Here is an 18,500-nt window from a genome sequence, read left to right on the forward strand (position 1 = left end):
AAAATTAAAAATTTAAGAAAACAGAAACTACTCAGTATATTTTGGGGGTTGCCTCTCTCTCTTTGTGCTTAAATTTTTAGTTTAATTAATTTAATTAATTAGTTTAATTTTTAGTTTAATTTAATTAATTATTTTTAGTTAAATTAAAAAAGATTCTTATTTCAATTCAACGGCCTTTTTATTTCAGCAGTCGTTTTCAAAAGATTGTGACACAAAGTCAAACTTAATTGTAAAGAGTGAGGGGTTCAGGAGAAAGCAGATCCCCTCAAGTACGAGATAATTTCTGTTTATTTCAAGTTTTAATTATGCTCATTACTTTAAGTAGAATAAACTTTTTTCTATTTAACCTCTGGTCATTCTTTAAATCATTTCCAGATCCAACCCTGATATGATGTGGGCTATCGGCCTTTTAGGACCCTGATTTCTTGCTGTTGGATTGTGTATATCATTAATGGTAGATTAATTGATGGCGTCCCACTTGTTCTGTTTTTCCGCCTAATAATTAAAGCATTGGATAGGAATTGATATTTTTGACAACAATTGAAGATTAACATTAAGTCAAATTTTTTGATGGACAATAGTTTTGCAGAATAGTTCTTTATAATATTTTTACTATAGAATTTTGGGGAATGGAGAGGGGTATTGTTTTTAATATGGACGGAAATTTTGCATGGCATTTGATCTTCTTCACGGCCGAAGCAATCGCAGCCTCTACAATAGGGTTCTCTGATGTTTAAATAAATTGTATACACGTATCTAAATTCACTGGAAAATCAGTCTTGTATATTTGACCTCCCAGGTCCCGTAGTATTTTTCATAAATCATTTGCTGACTAACAGATTCGTCATGATAACTACTACTGCTACTACTAACAAAAACTCACTATCAAGCCACACTAGGTCATCACAGCTACGTTTGCTACTCCTCTTGCCAAGTCTATTCAAAGCAACCCTATTTACCCCCCCCCCCCAAGAAGGTACAATTTTCAACAAAGCCGTGCCTATGACCTCCTCCCGTCCCATTCAGGGATTATCTGTTTTTCCTTTGGCCTTATATGGCTGGTCGGAAAAACACGATCTTTAACCATCTGTCCATCTTCACCGATAGAAAGGGTCCAAGCCATCTCAACCTTTTTGTTATTATAGCCCTAGGAATTGGGATAGAACCAAATTTCTCCTGCAGCTTACTGCTTAAACCACGGTCAGTCTGACGGGAACTCAAATGAATTCTTCCGCAAAACATCTAACTAATACTCCTCCATCCTACGCCCACGTTTTAGAACGATACTTGACCCCTGCCTTCATTGTTGCTTCTAATATTCAAATCTTCATTCAGAGTTATCTAAAAATTTTCCCAAACTTATTTCAACTGTTAAAAACACCCTTCGTGGGCTGACAAGCAAAATCAATAGGGTACTCCAAAATTGCAGAGAGATGTATAATGACTAATGTGAAAGCCCTTAACACCATCTATGTGCTATATGTAAGTTTCTCACAATAATTTCATCTATAAGTGTCAGATAGCACCAAGATTGGCAGTTGTTGGTGCAATTTTGAAGTCGAAATGCTGGGAAGCATTAAAAGGGTACCATACATATCTACATGGTTAGGAATTAAAAACAAGAGGTTTACAATACCTCCTTTTTAGTGCTACCCTTTTCAGCCCTTTCAGCAACCTAGTAAAGAAAAAACTGAAACCCAGTAATAACCCAGTAACTGGGAGTTTAAAAACGTGTTTTGGAAAAAAACTGTCAAATGAGAAAAATTGATGGTTGAAGCTGGTTCAGAAATTGTAACAATTATTTTGATTAATCTTAATAGCAAAAGTTTATTATGAAAAGAAATTTGTAGGAATTTCAAAAAAGTGCTTGAAACCTCTTGGAAATTCTTTTACACGTGTGGGCTGACGATTGTTTCTTCTTCACTGAATTTTTCTTCCTCTTCTTCTTCACTGAATTTTTACCCTAAATCATAGACTCATTTAGGGTAAAAATTCCAATGAAATTGATAGCACAAAGATAATAGTTTTAAGTTTTATAACTTCTTTGGACCTAACTTTTCCACTCGTAAATAAAAGCCTTACGTTGTAGCTTGCAATTATCAAATCTTGACGTTCTTGCTCCCTTCAATTTTTCGTATTTTTACATTTTTTTTTGCCAAATGATTTAGGAGTTCTCCTAGAATATTGAAGACGAAGTAGTAAAAATAACCAAAGTATGCTTTCTTATGAGAAGCTCTACACTTTTGCAGCAAAGCAACAGAAAAAAAACAGTGGCAATGACATGGATTTTCGTTAATTAACTACACATCAAAAATTCGTTTAATGTCCTTGAATTTTGGACTCTTTGTTTGACAAACTTTCAGATTTTTTAAGGAAAAGTTTAAGAGGGATGTGGAGCAAAACCTAAATCTATATAATGCCCAATTATAACAAAAACTTATGTTACTTCTTTAAATTCATTGCCTCGAAACAAAAATCCTTCTTCATGGTTGATTGTGTTTTTTTTTTCAAAACCTAAAACAAAAACTAATTAAAAAAAACAAAGTTTTTCTCATAAAATGGAAGAGCAATGATGAAACTTAAAACAAACAGAAACGATTCTTTTGCAGTTTATGTCAGTTTATACTTGAGGTCTTGACATAATTAAAATTTCATACTAAAATTTTCTGATTTCATTGCCAGTGAAAGGCTATCATGAGCCTTATAAATCAGCCTTTTTATATCTGAAGGGAACTTAAACACTTTTTCTGCCTCTACTTGTGTTATCTTGTGTGAAATGGTGCGTTTTCAGAGAAGCGCTAGTTTTTCCGAATTCTGTAAATATATCGAAATTTAACAAGTCAGATTATTTAAACCATTATTTCAGACACTTCTTGAACAAACTTCAAAGCACAAATTTTGTTCTTTCTACGTTTCATCTTTGCTCTTTACTTCAACCAGAAAAAACTACATTAAAAAAATAATAATAAAACAAAACTCGTAGGCAACAGCGAGGAAAGCAAAATACCTTGGAGACAGGTTTCAATTTCTTCCATAGAAGGCAACGGCTTCGTTCGAAGGAGAGCATAAACAGACATTATAAAGCCAGGTGTGCAAAATCCACACTGCGACCCATGTGCAGAAGCTAACCGCTCCTGTACAGCATGTAACTTTGTTTTTACCGATCCAAGGCCCTCAACAGTAGTAACTGCGGTTCCGTGTAGCGAGCATACCGGAGTGAGACAGGCATTCACAGCCAAATGTCTAGAAAAGACAAAAAAGATTCTTTAACTTGAGGGAATAAATGGTGGCTATTAAACAAATTATAGTAGCTTATTACCGAAAATCACCCAGTCACGTTGCCAACCCTAGTGATTTATCACTAGTTTCTATCCCTGCCAAATATTACTTCGCATATCATAATTCTTCGCTACTCTTTTGTTCGTTAATTTTCGTCTCTTGTGTTACTTTGCATAAAAAACATTCAGATACAATTGTAAATTTGCAAAATACACGGTTTTTCATATGTTGACAAAATTATCGTCTTTATCAAATGAGATTAAACCATTTCGTATGCAGTTTTCAAATTGCTATAAGATTCTTACAGCATTCATAGTCAAGAATTATATTTTTAAGTTGAACGGAACTCATACACTATACAGGTTCAGTTGGATTTTGAAACTGATAGTCAACAGATTGTTACGATAGCTGAATCGTAAGTTTGCAGGATTTTCTTTTCTTTTGCTATTTTTAGATACATTTTCGTAATATTTAATACACAGTTATTGAACGCTTGATAGACTAAAGAAAATACAATCTTTTTTCTTAAAAATTTTCTACCCCCCCCCCCCCCTAAAAAAAATTCCATTGAGACAAAGTTTAGCTATAGACTCTGTACAAGGTTGGGGAATTGAAGATTGAAACGGAAGTGACCTCAAAAATATGATTCATAAAAAATTGTATTTTATTGCCTATAGGGGGGGGGGATAAGGGGCTATCATTTTAAATAGTAATACCTCAGTTATTTTTTGAATTGAATGTAGGAATGTCAAAAAGATAATTATTTGTTTCATTTAAAGCGGAGACAAAAGAAAATGATATCAAATTCCCTGGGAAACCATCAAAATATTTTGATAGACCCAGGGCCCCCCTTTGGGACTTGTTCATTTTCATGGGTATTTTTGGATTTCTCATAGGCTACTGGCTTAATTTAGCTTTTGCGTGTGCTTCCTTTTAAATAGATTCCTTGGATCTTATTGAATGTCATAGCGAACCTGTGACTCAGTTTTCCAGTATTTCAAGGTATATCTGAATAATTTTGACATTTTTATTGTTCGACCTTTATAATTTTTAAATGATAATACCTCGAATTTCTGTTTATTGTTAGCAAAGATGCCAAAAAGTTAATTATTTTTTTTTTAATTTAAAGCAGAGACGGTATCCTTTCAAAGTGGTATCCAGAGGGAGAAGGTTAGGGAATTGTCATATTTAAATGATAGTACCTTAATTTTTTTTATTGTAAGCAGAGATGCAACAAGTTAATTGTTTTTAAATTTAAAGTAGAGACGGTATTCTATCAAGGCAGTATCCAAAGGCGGGATGGGTAGGGGGCTTTTATTTTTAAATGAAAATACCTCGTTTTTTTATAGAAGGCAGGATGCCAAAAAAATTATATATTTTCTTAATTTAAAGCAGAGAGGGTATCCTATTAAGGTGGTATCTAGAGGGGGAAGGGGTAGGAACAATCTTTTTCAAATGATAATACCTTGAATTTTGTTTTTAGTTGAAAGCAGGGATACCAAAAAGTTATTTTTTTTTTATTTAAAGCGAATACAGAAGAAAATAATATCAAATACCCTGGGAAAACATAAAATATTTTGATAGACCCAGGAACCCCCATTGGGACCTGTTCAATGTCTTGGATATTTTTGGATTTTTCATAGGCTACTGGTCTAATTTGGCTTTTTGTGTGCTCGCTTTTAATTGGATTCCTTGGATCTTTTGAATGCCATGTTGAATCTATGACTCAGTTTTCCAGTAATTTGAGGTACATCTGAATGATTTAGACATTTTTGTTGTTCGACCTTTAAAATTATTAAATGATAATACAGTACATCGAATTTCTTTGTATTAAAAGTAATTCTTTTTATTAAAAGTATTCCAAAAAGTTAATTAATATTTAATTTAAAGCAGAGATGGTATCCTTTGAAAGTGGTATCCAGAGGGCGAAGGGGATTAGGGAACTGTCATATTTGAATGATAATACTTCAGTTTTTTTTTATTGTAAGCAGGGCTGCCAAACATTTTTTTATTTTATTTGAAGCAGAGACGGTATCCTGGCAAGGCAGTAGCCTATCCATACGGGGGGATGCGTAGGGGCTTTCATTTTTAAATGAAAATAGCTCGATTTTTTTTTACTGAAGGCAGATATGCTTTCCCCCTGCAGAGTAGCAAGGTGGTATCCAGAGGGGAGAGGGGGGTTAGGAGCTATCTTTTTTAAATGATAATACCTTGAATTTTTTTATTTGAAAGCAGGGATGCCAAAAAGGCGGAGACGGAAGAAAATGATATCAAATTCTCTGGAAAACTGGTAGAAATATTTTGATAAACCCAGGGCCCCCCATTGGGACTTGTTCATTGTCTTGGATATTTTTTGGATTTCTTACGCATCTGAAATTGGGATTAATTCTGTTCCCACTTTTTTTTTTTTTTTTTTTTTTTTTTTTTTTTTTACCGATTGGGGAATTTCGACAGGGATTTTTTTTTTTTTTTTTTTTATTTTAAACCCACCTCCTCTCCTCTCAGTTGTACTAACTTCATTATTTCCGAAACTAATAACTACATTTATGTACCACCTAGACTAAAAAAAAAAATAAATAAAATAAAAAAAAACCTAGAAATTTTTTTAACAATAATAACAATTAAACTATAAATTTGAGCAGTTAATGCTTTAAAGATTTTATTTGGGGGCATTCTACAACCAATTAACCAACATTAATACAACATCTGCCTAGCCGCTTTGCAGGGCCGCTTCCGGTATAGGGAACCCCTTCTACGGTGGCACCAACTATCAAACTCCAAGAAAATACATTAATTTGCCTCCAAAATCTCTCAGTTTACCTTATAATCCCATCCTCCCAAATTACTCTCTCTTACCTCAAAAACGCCCAAATAAAAAACTTTGTCTGAACATCATCTTACACAAACATACTCTCAACACTTAGACAAAGTTTTTCATTTTTATTTTTTTTCCTTTATTTTCTCATTTTCTAAAAACCCTTTTCAACTGCTCAAATTCCAAAAAAAAAAAAAAAAAAAAAATAAATTAAAATATATAAAAAATAATTTAATAAATATTCATTTCAAAATATTTCTCAAATCTATTACTTATTCTCAAAAAATCTACTTCTTTATCCAAAAACTTTTTAAAAATATCGATATTTATTTTTTCCTTCCTTTTTCTTCTACTCCCTACATACCGGCATAAATTTCCTACTATAAAACACACAACTTTTTTCTTTTTATCCTCCATTTTTTCCCTTATATCTAACTTCATAATCCTTTTTTTATCCTCCTCGCTTTCTGTACTCACATCTAAATTTCTTACTATCTCAAAAACAAAATTATAAATATTTTCATTTCTCTCACACTCGATAAATTCATGAGATAGTCCATCTAGTACCACCTCTGAACAGAGGTGACACCTTGGGTTTTCACTTCTAATAAAACGCGCAATTCTATCTCTATACGGCATAATCCTATGTATTATCATAAACATAACTTCTCTCACCCTTGTTTCCATGGGGAAGGCGTGGAGGTCACTAAATGCTGTTTCAAAATTTATAAAAGATTATTTTTCCTTTACATGATAAATTGGTTCATTTTCTGTCAATTTCAGCAAATTTCCAATTTCACGTTTTTTCATTTTTTCCTCTACTTCTAACAGGCCAGTTTCTTTTGCCTGTTGTATAACTTTAAAAATGTTTCGTGCATACAATGGGATCTTTGTTTCTGGAAAATCTTCTTCATTCAGTGCTTTTATTAGCCACTCTCTTTTTAAAATAGAATGATTTCCTCCATTTAGGGAGTCAATGGTATTTCTTATTAGGAGGTTCTTGCAGGCTGACCGAAAATCCAAAACTCCATTTCCACCTTTATCTTTAGGTTGATAGAGCATTCCCTTGTTTAGTTTTTCAACCTTATCATGCCATACAAACCTCCAAATATGTTTCTCAATTTCTGTTGCCAGGGAATCCGGGCGGGGGGTTATGGGTGCAAGATAGAGGAGTCGGGGGATGCAATACATGTTGATGTATGTTGCTCTTTGGAATACTTTCAAAAACCGATTTTTTTCAATGCCATATAGAACATGGTGAATTTTTGCTACTTTATTAAATCATGCCTTCTGCCACATGCTTCCTTCTGTTCTAACATTAACTTCAAGTATTATCGTTAATGTCACAACTGGTAACCAAGGAAAATTTTCAAAGATCTTTTTCCATTCTTCATCATCACTTAGAGGTAGCATGTTGGTCTTTTTCTTGTGGATATTTACCTAATACTGTTGTTCATACCATCTCAGGGTTCGAGTTACTTCCAGTACATCTTGAGATCCATTCGCTAAGAAAGTTGCATCGTCTACATAAGCCGCTGACTTGAGTACCTTTGCCTTGCGAATGTGTATACCTGTAATACGTGCTTCAATATATTTTATTAAAGGATCAAGGTAAATCTCAAAAAGATACGACGAGCTCGGGTCTCCTTGTCTTAAACCAATTTCAAAATCCATAATATTTCTCTCTCTACCGAGTCATATGCTTTAATTAAATCTATGCAGATTAATACCCACGAAAGCTCACGTTTTAAAAGCTCTTCTTCTTTTTTCCAGGAATAGATCTCTCAGCATTCTAAGTATATGCTGTATTTTCCGGCCTCTTATCCCACCGTATTGAGTCTCTCCTAATATCTTCCCAATAATCTCCTTTAGACGATAAGTCAATATTTTTGAAACTAATCGAGTATCGCAGGGCAGTAGCAAAATCGGTCTCCAATTTTCCAGTTTCTCTGGGTCTCCTTTTTTTGGGACCAAAGTAATCACTGCTAGTGTTTGGGTTTTCTCTGCTCCTTTTTTTATCATTTCATTCATCGCCCCTAAAAGCGTTTCAGATATTTCACTATAAAAGAGGTTGTAAAACTGATATCCGAGGCCATCCTTTCCTGGGGCTTTCCCGCTCTTTGTTTCTTTCAGAGCTTGTTTTAGTTCCTGTTCCGTGATATTCTCACATAAAAGTTCATTTTCATGGTCGGCTACTTCATTAGTGACGCAGAAACCTTGTAAAAAAAAAACCTCCAATGCTCAGATTCTCTTTTCTTTTATATTTCTTTTGGTAGCAGTCCCGGACTTGCACATGGATTTGTTCCTCTTCTTCGATTATTTTTCTATCATCTTGTTTCAACCGTTTCATTATATTTTCTTCTCTTTTTGTTTTTGCTTTCTGGATCATAGCTAGATTACTTTGCTCCCCTACATATATTTCGCTTAGTCGATTTGTTTTTTTCCAATATTCAAAACGCTCATTTTCTAGTTTTTTTAGTTCATTTTTAATTTCCTGATACTCGATAATAGTGCTGTTTTCATTCCCATCTATTTCCGCTTTAAGTTGTATGAGAACTCTTTTCAAGTGACGCTCATGTGTCGTTTTTTCTGATTTTATTTTTCTTTCTAATTTTTTTTTTAAATTTGCTCTCTCCCTTTTCATATTAAAACACATCTACAGGTGACTTTTTGATTTTTTTTTTCTTTTTCCATAAAATACAGGATTTTTCCTTTTATTTGATTCCTTACCCACTTATCTTTAAGCGAGTCTGGGTGCAGCTTCCAAAAAACAGGCTTTATTATTTGATCTTTTGTTTGTTTTCCAACAATCATTCGCACAGCATAGTGATTAGAAAAAGTTACATGTTCGTTTATCACTTGAATAATTAATTTGTCTATTCTGGATATTGCATAAATTCTGTCAAAACGGCTTGCACTGCAAGTTCCCACTCTTGTAAAAGATATGCTATTATTTTTTCTATCCATACATCTAGTAAACTGTAAGTCTGAATAAATTTTTTAAGCGTTTCATTTATACGTCTACATGCAATTTTCTTATTTTTTACCGAAATGTCGTCTTCTCTTAATACGCAGTTAAAATCTCCCAGTAAGACTATTTTTCCATTTGGTGGTGTGGACTTTGGTATTATTGTTTCAGTTACAAAAACTCTCTCCTTTGCATTATTGGTGCCTGATGGCATGTGTACATTTACAAGGGTCATTCCACTAAGTTTCATAGAACATATTTTACCATCTTCCTCGTATGCAAAATCCTCTGGATTCACTTCTAATTCCTCTTTTATAATGAAGCCTGTGTCATGTGTTACGCCTGCGGTGAAAAGCATGTATCGTAACTTTTGTAAGTTTTTTATTTTCGGAGTGTCTAGTTCTTGTAGGGCTAGGACGTCCCAGTTTGATCTCTTTAGGTAATCTAAAAACATTTCTTGCAGCTTCAACTGCTTTAAACCATTAAGTTCAATGTTCCCATGTTCAAGTTCATTTCCTTGTAAGTATATTTGTCCTTTTTTTCTTTTCAGGCCTTTCACTTTCTTCTATTAGTGAAGAATTTCTTAGTTGTCTTTTGACAGTTTCCTTTTTCTTTTCTGGGGCAGGAAGGACTGATGCCCCGCATTCAGTCTTTTCTGTGCCTTTTCTTTTCGCTATCGGTCTTTGGATTTCTCTTTTTGGTTTCTCTTTAGTTACTTCCCCTTTAGGCTCCGCTATCCTGTTTTCTGTACTTTCCGGGTTTTTTTCTGTTTGGTTTGTGGTCTGTTCGCTGGTTAAGTTTCCTACAGCTTGTAGGACCATATCTACTGCCTGTGACGGGGTAAGCTTTTGGATCTCTGGAGTTCGAAAGTCAGGCGTTTTTGAAACTATTGGAGTGATTCCTTGCAAGTTTTGCTGCTTTTGGTGATTCGTGGGGTTTGGTGGTAGTGGGGGGAAATCGGGGTGATCTGTTAATGATCTACTGTTCTCTTGGTTCCAAACCACTGATCCAGTTCGAGTTTTTCTTTTTTTTGGGCAGTGCTCAGCTTCGTGGCTAGCCTCATGGCAGATAAAGCACAATTTGGGTTGCGTTTCGTAACGAACGAATATTTTCTCATTTTTCCACATGATTGATGGAGGAATATCTTTTGTTATATTCATCAAAGCTGTGGCTCGGCCATTGAAAACTTCAATTAGTCCTATTCCTTCGTATTTTTTCCTCCGGATATTTAAAACTTCTCCAGAGCCTGCAAGGACCGCTGCGATATCCTGCTCTGTTGCCTCACCCGTTACGCGCCTCAGAGTAACCACAACTGGTCTTTTCCCTACTCTGTAGCACGTAACAGGATATCTTTCTTTATTGAAATTAAATTTTAGGTCTTCTTCTTTCCATTGTTCGCACATTGTATCTGCAATAATGGGGGACGCCAGTGCGACACAGACTATTCCAAGCTTTCTAAAATCATCAGAATCTATCGCTCACACATTTCCAGCATTCAGGTTTAGAGATTTTAGCCATCGATGTATATCCAACTCTAAAATCTCTTGGGTTATATATTCTGGTACTGATCAAAAAGTGAAACTCACTGTTGCCTTCCCCGTATTATACATCCCTTACACAAAAAAAAAAAAAAAAAAAAAAAAAAAATCCCCTCTTTCCCTTCTCTTTCTTTCCTTCCTTCCCCTTTTTTTTCTTCCTCTTTTTCCCTTTCCTTCTTTCCCTTTTTACCCCTTTCTTTTTTCCTCACTAAAACAATTCCCTACTTAACAAAACACAAGAACAACTTATCGCTTATTGACAGTCTCTTTCGCTGCAATTACGGTATGGGTTAAATATATCCAAATTGGAATGAATCGCACTGCATTGAACAGACGCCAAAACGGATAACAATCACGATAAAACAGAAAAAAAACTTTTTTCATTGTCATTGGAGAAATTCCAAACTGTAGCTTTAACTTGATAGTTATAATTTTTTATACAATTGAAAGTTCTTCTAATATAAGGTATTTATAAGCTATTTACAAGTAAGAAGTATAATTTTTATTGAAGTGTTTTTTTTTAATTGTAATTGAAGTGTTTCACCAACATGTATTTTTCAATTTGATGAATTTACATCTTTTAGATGCAGTTTATAATTTAACTGATATTAAGTATTTATGAGTTACTAATTTGGAATGAATCCTCAAAAGAAAAAATGAATAATATCCGAAAGAACAGCCAAAAGTAATCCAAAAAAGTAGCAGTTCAGCTTTAGCCTACATGACATATATTCTATAAGGAAGCCAAACAAACTTTAAAATGTTTTTTAATTGTTAGTAAAAACCAGTTTTTAATACAAGGAAAGTTTTTTAGGAATCCAAAAAAGCAAAAAAAGAATCAATATATAAGTCGCCCATTTCAACTGAATTAAAAGTGACAAAACAGATATAGGCAAAGAGCATTATGAAAAAATTAAGCTTCTAAGTTTTTACCCAGATAATTGAAGAATTTTTCGGGACGGTGTTTGAAGTCTTGTATGCAATAATGCTGGGTGAAAAAACTAATTTTGATAATTATTTATGTCAAGAATACATAGCTAATAGATACTTCAACTACTATGCATGGTTTCTGAAATGCCACAGCCATTTCGTTCCTACCAGATTTTTACTTCTCTTGATGAATAACAAAGAATACCAGCGTCCAGCCAGCAACTTGATAAGTTTTCAACTAATGAATAGGCCCGAATATGTTGTAAATTCAAGCTGGGATTTGAGAAAGACTGATGAAAACATTAATATTTGCGGTCAACATTGATCGCACCGATGGCACGCCACCAACATCTCACCGGCGGTGGTACGGAAAAATAATTTGCGGCGCACCGCCGCTGCTAGTTGGGTCCCCGCCGCCGCCGGCCTTCCCATATCAGCACCGCGCCGGGGTCTACATAGAAGTACTTAACAGATTAATGAGGATGACGAACGTTTATGAACAAATATGAACATTCCATAAGAAAAAATATCATGACGAACATTATGCAGATAGGTTTGCCTACTGAAACACACCTCCCCAAAAATAACGCCAACGAACTAAAAGTTCCCAGTAAAACTAAAGGTGACTATTCAGAAGTATTCTTATATCCAAAGTTGGGGTACCCATTAAATTTAACAGTATCTAAAATTGTGCATACTGATTGCTAATGTCGGTGTTTAGGAGGATCAATGAAGCAGTTTAGATAACAGGATAGTGTCACCATGCATACAGGGTACCATTGGAATCATTATTACTAAAACTATTATGCTAGGAAAACAGAAGTTAATGGTACATATAGAAAGGAGTAAGGAACAGGTCTCGGTTAATGTATTGCCTCCACACTCAGTGTTGTGGAAGTAATTAATTAGAAGTATTTAAATACGAACATAACTACTTTTCAACGTATTTAAATACGTATTTAATTACAAATTAGATCAGGTAATTTAAATACGTATTTAATTTTTTCTGCATTCAAATACAAATTAACCTGTTTCAATATTTCTATTTTTGTCTATCAAACCCAGTTTTCGAGAGTATTTGCTGTTTTACCAGATTTTATTTTGTATAGCTAGCTTTTTAAGATATTGATTTAGAAGAAGGTCCACAGGAACACTGTACTGGAGGCCAGCTATATTTTAAGATACATAAAAATAGCAAAAGTTCAGTAGCCAAGGGAAAATGTTTCATTGGTTGTCATTGTTAGTATTCAGTATTTTGAAGTAAGGAAAGCATTTTAAAGCTTTTTAACTGAACTGGACCGAGTATTGAATATACTAAAATTAAACTAAAAAGTATACTATCTGTATCTTGAAAAGCCCAAGGCACTAAAATTAGGTGGAACATACGTGGAGAAGCCATTTTTGAGATATTGCTAAAATATGAGTCTATGCTTCAAACTTATAATCCTTATCAGGTAAATAATAACGTCAGGTCAGAACAGAGACTCATGTGGAGATGAGACAAGTGATTAGCACAAAAATGGTTAATTTGATAAAATCTGGTGGCAACTAGACTTGTAAATGTCTTCTTGCCAAATTGTTTCACTACTGGTTGTGACTCTTTTTATAACAATTTTTTTTTCTCTCCTAAAGCTGAAAGGTTAATTAAGCAAATTTAAACTTATTCTTTCAACATTAAAAACAAGGTTTGAGAAGCAAAATAAATATTAATTCCTATAACAATAATTTGTGGATCTTTTATATGCTTTATGCAACAGAATCTCTTAAGAAGATTCAGACTAAAGCGCGGATGCTAAATCTTATATTAAAAGTTGCCACTAATCTTGGTTTACAAGTCTTAAGTTCAGATGTGTCGGTCCATGAAAGCCTGAAGAAAAGCTTTTTGGACATCTAATTCCCTGCCGCTAGACTACTTTTCCTTGTTTTGCCTAATATTTGACAAATGGTGAATGAAAAAAAATTGCAACTGTTCACATGTGCTTTATTTCTGTCCAGTTCTTTGAACAAAATAAAAGAAATTGTTGCTAAACTTCGCACAACTCGTATCTTGCTCTGTTGAGATTGCTTCTTTTTTTATTTTTGTTTATTTAATTCTTTAGTTGGCGAGTGATGAGACCTAAATTCGTATCCCAAAAAAATTACACGTTTTGCAAAAATCATGTTGAAAGCAAATGTTTGTCTATAATTTATTGCTTTGTCAGGTAGTGCAGGTGTCTGAAAATGTTTCATTTCCTAACGTTTCACCCATTACTGGCTAATGATTTTTTTAAGTACATGGAGATACAGTAGAAAAAAAATCCTAAGAAAATACGTGTTTTCATTGGAACTGTTGATGATAATGCGTCAGAGACGTTAGAGTCAGGAAAGGGTGTCAAGTCTCTAAGCCCACCCGATGATTGTATCAGTTTGGATTCTAAAGCCATGACAAAACAGCCTCTAGGATAAAGAGCTCCAAACAGAGTTTTCTTTTAGAAAATGCCAAGTAAACATTCTCAGAGGCAAAATGATCATCTCATAGTTAACTACATAATTGAAGAAACGCAGCCTCTCGTGACTGTGGAGAAAAGGCTTTCAAAAAACCTTGTGGAAGGCGTGTTTCAGGGGAATTCTCGACAAGATGCTCTGAAAAGGATTGTCGAAGTGCAGGACACGATTGGGCAGGTTTACACCAAAATTAACCTACCAAAGTTCAAAGTGATTGAGTTTAATTTCTTGAGAAGTTTGCCAAGATAATTGAGTCTGTCGCCAGGACACTTGACATACTACAGGGGGACAAAATCCTGTTTTCTGGAGCGCTGTTGCCCACATAGATTACAGTAGGAAAGAAAATGATTGACATGAAACAGAAACGTTCTATCAAGCACGCACAATCTCTCGTTGAAGTGACCTTGGACGGTTTTTAGAACCGGTTTGCACACGCTTTTACAATGCAACTAAGTGAACTTAGTTTTAAGAAGCTAGCAATAGCTAGTGAAAATAACACTGGTTTCAAGGGAAGGTGCATACCAGGACATATCCGTGACCAAATTATTGATGTGATTTGTGACGGAATGAAACATATTTTGCTAGCCAAAGCTGATGATCAGTTGACTGATTGTGATGCCGAGCACAGCAAAGTGATGTTTATGAAAGCACGCACAAGCTATTGTGGAAGAAACCTTGGATGGTTTAGAGAACCGGTTTGCACAAACATTTACAATACAGCTAAGTAAACCTAGTTTTAAGAAGCTATAAATAGCTAACGGAAACCACCCTGGTTTTAAGGGAAGATGGATTTCTGGATACATACGTGACCGAATGATTGATATGATTTATGACGAAATGAAACATATCTTGCTAGCCAGAGCTGATGATCAGTTGACTGATTAAATACTTATTTTGTAATTAAATACAAATTTCTTCCCTGGCAATGTACTTTCAATTACTAATTAATCACTTTATTGTATGAGTAATTTGTATCTTTAATTAACTGCATTTTAAAAGTATTTCCCACAACACAGTCCACACCGTGCCATCCCTTCTAAAAATGTGGTCTCACTTAAATTTTAAATTCTTTATAGAAAGTTTGAGAGGCTGTCCAATCTTAATTACAGGGAGATACTATCATCTCGTATATTAATTCATTGGTTTTCAAAAGGTAACATAATCAGAAGGCTAATACACAGAATTTAGGTGAATTTGCATCAAAAACTTAGCAAACTTAATCTCGGCAATTAACTCAATTTGTGTTATTGTCAGATAGACAATTACAATTATATAAGCCTTGTGGCAAAAATGCAGAAAAATTTGAAACAAATCTCTTCTGCCATTAATATTTTCAGGAATTCTTCAAGAATTCCTTTTCAGGAAGATCCGAAATATTTTCAGGAATTCTTTCCAAGAAGTTAAGGAATTTTTTGGCTAACTTAAGTAAAGGCAGACTATAAGATGAAACAAAGAATCAAAATTGAAAAGTGTAGTGCCCGATATCTGCATAACAAAAACAGAAAACAGTTATATATGCTGTTTTACTGCGTTCTTTTCTTCAGAAATGCAATACAGTAAATCCATTTGACTATTTATTTTCTTTTATTGGAACCATGGTTGATTTATCCTGTTTCTGCTTTTAAAAAGAAACGTATTCTTCTTAATAAAATAAATTGACGGTTGGGGGAGGGATTGGATGCTCAATTATAAAATCAGTGACAATTATGTCGCAAAATCAAATTATGGTTTTTGATTTAATTCTAATCAGTTATCCTTGTTAATTTGTCTTCATAAAAGAAACTAGTGATAAAATACTTAATTGTGTTTTTTTCTCAAATTTTGTGAGATCTTTTTTCCCTTACTTATTCGATTGACTTTGAGACTGAGCCCTCAATTTTTTTTTCTATTTCAGTCATGCATCTCTTTAGCAACAGCAAAACTTACGATTTAGAATTATTTCTTCTATTTATCTTCGAAATGACAACAGTGCAGGCACCGCATCCTCCTTCACCACAACCTAGTTTGGTTCCACATAAGTCCACTATAAGAAATTGAATTAAGGAAAAGAAACACTTTTTTTGTCACCACAAATAAAATATAAGGTATTTACAGTTCATTCCATCACCTAGAAATGGCTAAGAATGTGTTTTAAGTAAATTCCGCTTTATTTTAAAATTATCACTAACTATCACCAAAATTACTTTTAATATGAATTGATCCTTTTGATTTAACTTAAAGGAGCAAAAACTTGAGTGGAAAATGCAAGAGATGAGCCAAAAAGATGCCTGTACAATTTTTTTTTAAGTGTAAACATGTAAAAAAGTACTTAATATGGTATTGATAGAAACTTTAAATCTAGGATATTCACAGTATAAGAAAAAAAAGCTAGCTTAAAATAAGGTAAGCTTAGAAAAAAGGAGGTGAAAACTAAATTATAAAATGAGTTGACTAATCAGCCTAACTTTATTTTTCTAACAGAAACAAATGATAGTTGTAACCAGTTTAGCAACCAAAAGGATACGCTTATTCCTCAGATAGTACAACAGTGTCCATTCCGGATCAGCTTCAGTCTCAACAACCTAAAATAAAAAACCTAATGTTAGAAAACAATGTTGGTAAGCCTCTTTAAAATGTTGTTAAAAAAGCAAAGGACAAAAAATGAAGAAAACAAAAAGACAAAACCAAAGGAGGAGAGTTTTAAGCCGATGAATAAAAAAAAAGAATAAGCAAACAGCTCGGCAAAGACATATGCTATATATATATATATATATATATATATATATATATATATATATATATATATATATATATATATATATATATATATATATATATATATATATATATATATATATATATATATATATATATATATATATATATATATATATATATATATATATATATATATATATATATATATATATATATATATATATATATATATATATATATATATATATATTAGTAGAAAGGTCGATGATCATTCATTGTAATATCTGATGTCTATTCATTGATAGAACTTTCTGTTTTTGTTTCAAGTGTGAGTTATTGCGTGACCCTATATCTGCTCGTCCTTGCTTTAATTTAGGTATTTACTTTTCTTTGAAAAAGTTCTTTTTTAGGGAAAGATTTGTATTGCTTAAACTTACAAAAAAAAAAATGATTGCGAAATGAAAGTTTAAATAAATGAATTTTCGGGCAAGAAATGTCTCAAACTTCAATAAGACCATTTTGAGTTGAAGGTTTTTAATTTCTTTTGCCTTCCTACTGATTAATTTTGTAACTTGAAAGGTCACTTCGAAAAAAAGACAGTATAAATATGTTGTGAGATTCCCTTATCCCTTAATAAATCTAAACTATATCTCCGGTGCCAAGACCCCATGGATTGCTTCAGAAATCGTACCACCCGGGTCAAAATTGCAGAGCAACACATGCCACTATATCTCAAGGGTAATAAGTGCGTAGGCTCCTGATTCACGTTTATAGATGTGTTATGACTATGGTCAGCTATCATATGTAATGTCAATGCGTAACTCACAGCATGGGTACTATAAATAACTAGGTTGTGGTGTAATAAGAGAGCTTCTGAACCGAGTGCGTGATTTTAGATGATTTCATGTCTTGGAAACTACATCCAAAAGCATTTAATTGAAATTTTGGGGCGTGCTTGTCTTCTTTTTAGAAAGAAAAATTATACACCACATGAATACCTACAAATTATTTATTTTTCTTTGGTTTGTAATAAACATTCCGCAAAATAGTCTTGTAGAAGAAAAACATTTATTCATATAAAATTGTTTTCTCTTTTGTTTTTCATAAATATTGTGAACGCTCTTGTGTCAAATGCCTTATTCAATTGACATCTATTCAATGGTTCTGAGTAATTTGCTGATAGTTGAACGTCACCACACAACAAGTGGATAATTTTCTTAAAACAAAAGGGTGCTGAGATTTGGAATAAAATACTGAAAGAAATAAAAGAATCTGTTTTATTTCCCCCCTTCAAGTTTATAATGAAAAAGTTTCTGTTGTCAGAGAAATCTTAAGTAGTCTAGTTTGTACCTTCGCATCACTTTTTGTTATGTTTGTATTTGTGTATTCTTACAACGTTGTTGCTGATGCTTGGTTGTTTTTATGAATGCTGCTCATTGATAATAGTTTTCTAATTTAAAGCTGTGAAATGCTCAAGACTACGGCTTGGCCAAATGGGTAATATTTTGTGAAATAATAAAGTCTGAAGTCTGAATAAAGATTACAAATTTTGAAAAAAATTGTTATTTCAAAATCAGTGATCCTGGTATTATTCCCCCCACCAAATTAAGAAACATATGAAACTTTGATTTGGCTGTCAAAGAGAAAATATAAAGTTCTTTCACGATTCAAATTTATTTGATTTTCAAACAATTACACTTTGAACTTAGAGCAGCTCACTGGACAAAATGTAGGTAATTCGCGAAATCAAAACTTGAAAATAAAAAAAAAATCAAGGAAGTAGTTTTGT

The 18,500-nt window shown here is 33.3% G+C and overlaps 1 protein-coding gene across 3 annotated transcripts in view; it reads right to left on the reverse strand.

The window, feature by feature from the left end:
• LOC148950634 (xanthine dehydrogenase/oxidase-like) overlaps positions 1-18,500 on the reverse strand; it is a 380,805-nt gene that overhangs the window by 290,534 nt on the left and 71,771 nt on the right. For all 3 annotated transcript variants that reach the window (XM_089092522.1, XM_089092520.1, XM_089092521.1), the window contains 3 exons: positions 16,518-16,575; positions 15,941-16,037; positions 3,008-3,243 (listed from right to left, as the gene is read on the reverse strand). In XM_089092522.1, the coding sequence (XP_088948648.1) occupies positions 3,008-3,243; positions 15,941-16,037; positions 16,518-16,575 (391 nt within the window). The remainder of the gene's footprint in view (positions 1-3,007; positions 3,244-15,940; positions 16,038-16,517; positions 16,576-18,500) is intronic.

Source organism: Artemia sp. Qi Xiang Cuo, chromosome 7, assembly GCF_049724085.1.
Source record: "Artemia sp. Qi Xiang Cuo chromosome 7, ASM4972408v1, whole genome shotgun sequence".
Classification (NCBI taxonomy): Eukaryota; Metazoa; Arthropoda; class Branchiopoda; order Anostraca; family Artemiidae; genus Artemia; species Artemia sp. Qi Xiang Cuo.